This window comes from Trichosurus vulpecula, chromosome 1 (assembly GCF_011100635.1).
Source record: "Trichosurus vulpecula isolate mTriVul1 chromosome 1, mTriVul1.pri, whole genome shotgun sequence".
In the NCBI taxonomy this organism is placed as follows: Eukaryota; Metazoa; Chordata; class Mammalia; order Diprotodontia; family Phalangeridae; genus Trichosurus; species Trichosurus vulpecula.
Window position 1 is genome coordinate 404,589,731 of NC_050573.1, and position 7,656 is coordinate 404,597,386.

At 40.5% G+C, this 7,656-nt stretch overlaps 1 protein-coding gene across 2 annotated transcripts in view; it reads right to left on the bottom strand.

Annotated features, from left to right (window-relative positions):
* FYB1 (FYN binding protein 1) overlaps positions 1–5,108 on the bottom strand; it is a 207,569-nt gene extending 202,461 nt beyond the window's left edge. For both annotated transcript variants that reach the window (XM_036765132.1, XM_036765128.1), the window contains exon 1: positions 5,071–5,108. In XM_036765132.1, coding sequence (XP_036621027.1) covers positions 5,071–5,073 — 3 coding nt within the window. In that variant the 5' untranslated portion in view covers positions 5,074–5,108. The remainder of the gene's footprint in view (positions 1–5,070) is intronic.
* Between the last annotated feature and the right edge of the window lie 2,548 nt (positions 5,109–7,656).

Below are 7,656 nucleotides of genomic sequence, written 5' to 3' on the forward strand. Positions count from 1 at the left end.
ATCCTACCCATATTTCAGGGCCCAGGAGCCATTTCTTTTATTAAGACTTTCCAGGAAGACTCTGCCCAACTAAAAATTGTATCTCATTTGGAAATCTGCAATTAAACTCCTCCTTCCCCCAACTCAGTATACTCTAGTAGTTCCCTATTACTTACTTGCTGGATCAGATATAAAAAGCATATAAAATGGCATTTAAAGCCCTTCACATCCTGGCCCCAAACCACTTTTCTAATCTCACACTTTACTTCTCTGTGTATACTCTGCCATATAGTGACACTGGCTTTCTTGACATTTTTCACACACAACACTCTCCCAACTCCATGCCTTTTCCTTGGCATCCCCCATGTTCTCTCTTCTCACCTTGGCCTCCTTGATTCCCTTGCTTTTTTCAAGACTCAGTTCAAACCCCACCTTCTTAAGGGCCCTTTCCCATCCCTCCCCTCCCCTCTGAGATTGCCTTCCATTTATACTGCATATATCTTATATGTGCATAGCTTTTTGCCTGTTATCTCTTCCACTAAAATGTGAGTTCCTTGAAGAGATAGAGCTTTTACCTTGAGCAGGGGGGCATACCTAGTATTTAGCATAGTGCCTACACATAATAAGAGCTTGATAAATGCTCACTGACCGACTGACTTTACTACCTTTTAAATTTTCCCTACTAAATTGTAAGTTCAGTGAGGGGAGGAGTTCATTCAGTTTCCCCAGGCTCTGGTACACACAGAGACAGATGGGACCTTTGATTTCACTACTATAGGAAACTTTTAGGTGAGGAAAATCCCTCTATCAGTGCTTGCATCACCTTCTCTGCAACTTATTATTTTAGAGACTTGCCTAGAGTTGAAGTGTCAAACACTCATGAATCCCACAACACTCTCAGGTGTGACTTAAAATTTAATTGGGAAATATTTAACAAAATAAATTTTAAAAATAAATAAATTAAATAAATATAAACAATATGATAAAAATAAATAATATAATAAAATAAATAGAAAATAAATAAAATAAAATAATACATAATAATATGCTATATAATATATAATATACAATTATTAATAATAATGAAATAAAAATAAATAATATAAATAAATAAATAAATAAATGAATGCTATAAAGCATATATGATATTACATTTGACAACTAAGTCAATATGTGGCTCACAGGGATCCTTGTGTATGGTTTAGTGGCCCCCATTTCTATTTGAGTTTGAAATTACTGGCTAGAGCACTAAGAGGCCAATTGACTTTCCCAAAGCCACACAGACAGTATGTGTCAGAAGTGCTCAAGACTAGCTAGCTATCCATCTACTACACTATAATACCTTTTACTTCATTGGAGAGACTCACCAATGCATATTCGAGTTTTTCTAGTATGTTAATTATTTCTGCTGTTAGGCCACAAATCATAATATCTGCTCCCTTTTAAGATTTTCTCTCAAGATTCTAATTTTCCTTACAAAGTCTTTGGGAAGATCCCACTGCAGTTTCATGTTCTCTTGGGATTTTATAGGGTTTTACATTTGATCAGGTATTGGTTCAATTTCCATTGCTTTGTAATATTTATTTAGAGCTATTTGTTATTTTTAGGTGTCTTGATACACATTTTCCCTTCTAATTTCAAATATCTTTTATATTGATTTAGTTTCTTGTAACCTAGGAGTCTAACTGAATTCTAGTCTTCATAAGATATTCGACAGGTTCATCCTTTTTCCCCTTATACTTCCCTGTCATTCCCTTTCTGACTCCTTCCCCTTTGATGGTTGCTTGGGGCTAGATCTTAAAGCTGTTTCAGTCTCTTCCCATGTTGTGAAATTTATTTTTCAGTGGCTTCAGTCCCTGCTCTGAGTAGCTTCTGGGAGGGGGGTGGTAGATGGGATAGGACTAGCCTCAGCTGGATTCCAGTTCCTTTTTCTGCAGATGTAGTGCATCCATAAATGCTGGCTGCTTGACCCAGTTCCCTTCATTCTTTAGTTCTTAGGCTGGGCTGAGTCAGTGTGCTACTTTTTCAGGCTGAGGGAAGGATGAAGTAGATATTCTAAGCAGAACTTCTGCTGCCTTGGGATTTCCTAACTAGATGGCCACTCCATGCAGATGGGAAGTAGGTATCTACCCCTCCTATACTTTCTCCTTTTCCATAGAGAGCTGGGAAGAGTTAAGGTCCTCTTATTGTTGTAACAGGACATTGGAATGGCATATGCCAATAGACCCTGTGGCAGGAGGGAAATATCTGAGTGGATCCCAAAGCACAAGCCAATGGGTAAGTTTGTGTATGCTGTCAAAGTATGGAAGCTGCTGGGGGAGTGGTACACAAGTGCATTTAGGGATTGATTAGCAGTTTGTACTTGTTAATTCATAAGGCTATTACCCTGTTGGGTTTCTTGATTTCTTGTCCTGTGGAAACATCTAACTTTGATGCATAATTCTTTTTTTTTTGAGGGATTTTTAGAGTTAGTAAGAATTGGGGAAGATGTCTGGCCCCCCCATCTCATTATTTACCTGCTCTTCACAACCTCCCATAGTAGACAGTAAATGTTTACTGTATTTAATTGTGTTCTCCTATTACAATCCCTTTTCCTCAACTCAAGCCTATAATGGAAAGTGCTGAAGCTTATCATACGACATTATACTTCCTGTCTAGATGATTCTCCTTGTTACTATTTTGCACAAAGGTTCATGGGTGGGGGGGGTGGTAGATGAGGAGAATGTAAAATTAAAAGAGTTTTGATCTTCACCACATAAGGAGCTTCCCTGGTATACCATGCCTTTATGAATTATATCAGGGAATGTTGGGGACAATGAGGGAGAAAGAGGGTAAAAGGGAAACCCTTCCTTTATAAGAAAGCTATATTTAGTTATATGGTATAAATACTGGTATGTAAGCCTCTTGAGGTCAAGGACTATTTAATTTTGTCTTTATATCCCTACTGCCTTGCAAACAGTAGGCACTTAATAAGTGCCTGTTGATTGATATGTACATATCACATGTACATTGGCATCAAAGGCTCTTAGATTAAAAGCTAGAAATGACCTCAGACTCCAGAAAGTCCAACTCTCCTTACAAAGGAGGAAGCAAAGACCCAGGTAGGTTGTGACTTGCTCAGGGTCACAGAGGTATTAAGTCAAACACAGGATATGAACCCAGATGCTTTTTCCATTGTACCACACTGCCTCCCTAAAAAAACGTTTGTTATAAGCACACTGGAAATATTTGACTGTAATGATTAATGATAAATACACAACATATATGAGCTTAAATATGAAATATTAAATTAAGCTTCTAGTTCCCCACAGTTCTTTTCTTTCCCCTAATGTAATTCCCCAGAGGCAGTGTAGCCTAATGGACAGAGCTGGCATTACTGTTAGCAAGATCTGGGTTCCAGACCCACCTCTGACACTAATCATCTGTGTGATCCTGGGCAAATCACTTACCTCTCAAGGCCCCAAGTACCTTCTTGAGAGGGTAAATTGCAGGACAGTGGTCCATGTAAATAGGTAGAGAGACATTTCCTCCATAGAAAATCCTTTTCCACACCAAGGAAATCACATGTTCCAGTAAAAGCCCCAGAGCTCACACAACTGATCCTCTGTTCTTAATTCCTTCACTTTCTTCTGCTCTTGAAAATATGTCACTGATTAAGATCAAACTGTTCTTTAAGAAAGAGGATCCAAATGCCCAATTTGGAAACACAAGGGTGGGATGAATGTGCAATCCTGGATTTACAAAAGATGGGGTAATTTCAGGAATGGCTCTTCCCTCCCTCTCCTCTTGTTTGTCTCAGACCCCTGTCCAAGGTCTCCTAATGAATACTTTTCAACTTCCAGCAGCTTGAGCCGACTCTACCTGGTTCTCCCTGCAGTATCCACAGCTGGCTCCTGCTGGCTCTCACCTTCTCACCTGTGCATCCCACCACCCTTTAACATCTATATTAGCTACTGAATTTTGCACTCTCACTGGGCATTCTGACAACACTGTGAAAGTGCCCTATCTCCTCCATCCTGCCTCATCAAAACTCCACAAAGCTGTAGGCTAGTTCTCCTTGGCCCTCCTGGAGCCTTGGTGGAAGCACAATGAGCCCCTGCCTCCAGTATTGCTAGTCCTGGACCGCCCCCCCCCCCCCCGCCCCCTGCCTTTCACTACCAGGCCAGTCAACCGAGGGAAACAAAGGTGGTGGAGGAGTCATCTCAGCCTCTGGATTTGGAAGGTTAGGGTTGGTGACTGAGGAGAGGGAGACTCTCTTCTAGAGAATGAGTGTGACTATGACGGGGAAGATGCATTCTCGATGTCCATCTTGAGACTCAGAAACAATACTACCTCAGATGCTTGCTGGCCTAATGATCCTGAGTTAAATCACTTAACCTGTTTGTGCCTCCATTTTCTCATCTGTAAGATGGGATAGGGTGTACTCATTATCCTCTATTTAGCTCTAAATCTATGATCAGTTAATCCTAACTATATTTCCATTGGAGGAAAATTGTCTTCTTGGTTCCTTAATGAGTGACCCCTCAGTACACAGCTAATTCACAATTTGGAGATGGCCTGTTTTGCCCACAACTGTCTTTGTTACTTCTTCTTTTCCCCTTAAAATCCAACAAGACAAAAGGGCTTCTACTACTGGTACCATTTTAGCCTGAGGCATGTCACCAAAGTCATCTTTCTGGGCTCTCTCAATGTGTACCAGTGCTCTCACACAAGGAAGAGTTACAAGGTTGTTCCCTGGAAGGAATATAACTTTAGCTCCATCTTAAGGTCACTTTGTGCCTGTTGCTGATCCAAGCACAAAACTTTCTTCAAGAATTAAACAAAACTTGCTTTTTTATTTTTAAAAAAGCACATTCCTTCCTCTAAATTCCAAAAGCTAGAATCAGTAGGGGAAAAAAAGGAACTTTTGAAGTCACAATGTCTCCCTTGAAGGCTGTCAAGTCAGCATGTTTCCAAAAAAGGCAGGACAACCAGAAAAATGGGACCTGATCTATAAAAGCAAACTTACATATCTACATACACTACACCTTGAGAGGAGTCCTAGGAGTCATAGAAATCAAGGAGATTAATAAAGATTTAAAAAAAACTCACCATTATTTTTCTGAGTCCCCAAGTCTGCCGTGCAGTATGCCAATGATGCTGTGACTTGGACAATGAATGTGCAAGTTAACCCCAGGACAGGCACTTCCTTTTTTCTTTTTTTTTTTTTCAATTGTGTGGTCTCCGCACCCTTTTACACATAGATGTGTAGTTTCAAATTTGCATATTATCTCACACAATTTGTGAGACCAAGAAGTAGAGTTTATCTGGTTAGCAACCAAGGACTGTGTGAATAAGCACATGCTCTTGAAAGAAAAATAAGAATTCACATTTATGTAGTGACTTACGGCTTATAAAGAGCTTTTCTCACAACACTCCTATGAGGATAGAGATGGGTAGAAAGAGTGACAGAGATAAACACAGGGAGACAGAAAGAGACAGAAATAGAGAGGCAGAGAGCAGTTTACATATGTACACTATCTCATTTAATTCTTGTGAGTTAGGTACTATGTGTTTTTGTTCAGTCACTTTCAGTTGTGTTCAAGTCTTTGTGACCCCATTTGGGGTTTTCTTGGCAAAGATACTAGAATGGTTTGCCATTTCCTTCTCCAACTTATTTTACAGATGAGAAACTGAGGCAAACAGGGTTAAGTGACTTGCCTAGGGTCACACAGCTAGTAAATGTCTGAAGCTAGATTTGAATTCAAGAGGATGAGTCTTTCTGACTCCAGGTCCAACACCCCCTGGGGAGTGGGGGAACCTTCAGCCTCAAGGCCCCATGTGGCCTTTTAGGTCCTTGGGTGCAGCCTTTTAACCGAGTCCAAGTTTTAAAGAACAAATCCTTTCGTTAAGGGGGTTTGTTCTGCGAAGTTTGGATTCAGTAAAAGGGCTACTCTTGAGGACCTAGAGGGGCCATATGTGGCCTCAAGGCCGCAGGTTCCTCACCCCTGTTCTATTCATTGTGGTACCCAGCTGCCCTGTAGGCACTGTAGCTATTAGTATTTCTGTTCTATAGATGAGAAAACTGGAGCTCAGAGAGAGAGAGAGAGAGAGAGGGAGAGAGAGAGAGAGAGAGAGAGGGAGAGAGAGAGAGAGGGAGAGAGAGAGAGAGAGAGAGAGAGAGAGAGAGAGAGAGAGAGAGAGAGAGAGCTTAGGTGACTTGCCCATGCTGTTACACAGATAATAATTGTCATTACATAGCTACCAATTGTCAGAGACAAGATGTGTTTCTAGGTCTTTCTGACTTTAAGGCCAGCACTCTACCCACAACTTATTAAACTTTGTCAAACATCTTACCAAAGTTTTGACACTGCAATTCAGTCAAGTCGCCAATGTTTCTAGTTGGAAATGAAATTTAAGCCCAAAGGAATCTAAAGATATGCCTACTTGGACGGACCTCTTAGCTCCCAGCTCCTTAATCTACTCAACTCCTTGGACCTACCAGTGTTATTCCACTTCACTTCAGTTCCATACAGGGATAGAGATTTAAGTGTGTTTCTAGGCAGGACTAAAGGAATCAGTAGATAGCAGGAGAGTGAGCTAATAGAGAGATGACAGGCATAATTTGCTGGAAAAGATGAGAGGGGATGGAATGGGATTGAGGGGATTTGCCTTGGTGAAGAGAAAGTTTGCCTCTTCATCCGAGACTGAAGTGAGAGTAGGGTATGGGGGATGATCATGTGAGATGTTGAGGAAGGGAAAAGAGGCAGTTCAGGGTGAATGGAAAGTATCTTCAGTTGTGAAGGGAGAGAAATGGAGTGAGAGGTTTGGGGAGAGAATAGAAACCTCTATAGTAAATGAGACAGAAAATCAATTAGGGAATAAAACTACTACTTTGCTGATGTTGGTACCTGGTTGAGATTAGATCACATACATTTGTGGGGGACTCAGTTGGCATAGGTACATGACTTTTCCCAGCTTCATTCAGTAGCAAGTGAGTAGAAGGCCATCAGGAATCTGGGAATGGGTTTGGTAAGGCATGAGTAGCAAAAGGACAAGGGAGCAAGGGATTTTGCAGATTGCCCCCATTATCATCCCCATCTTTTCCGATCCTCAATCTCTCCCTTTTTAATGGTTGCTTCCCTGTTACCTGTAAATATACCAAGTTCTCCTTACGCTTTAAAAAAAAAAAAAAAAACCTTTGCTAGATAGTAACATCCCCTCAGTCTATCATCTTATATCTCTCTTCCTTTTTGCTACCAAATTCCTAGAAAAGGCTACCATAAATATGGTTATTAAGCCTCCATCCCCTCTATCAATAAATTAAATTTATCAAAAAGTATTGATTAAACACCTATTATGTTCTAGGTCCTGGGGATACAAAGCAAAAGTAAAAATAGTCCTTGCTCTTAAGGAGCTTACGTTATAGTGGACAAGATGATGTGTACAGAAATAAGTCCATACAAGTTACAGAGTAGATACAAGATAACCTTAGAGGAAAAAAACACTAGCAGCTAGAAATTGGGAAAGGCCTGTAATATCAATTAAGTTGGGACTTTCTTACTGTTTTAAAATGATTAATTGAGTGTCTTTGAGTCTTACTAGGTGCTAAGCCCCAGGCCAAAACGCCTATTAGGTGCTAAGCCTATGTGGGTGTGAATTGGTAACTAAGGTGGGGCCCCACGTGGGGCCAATGAA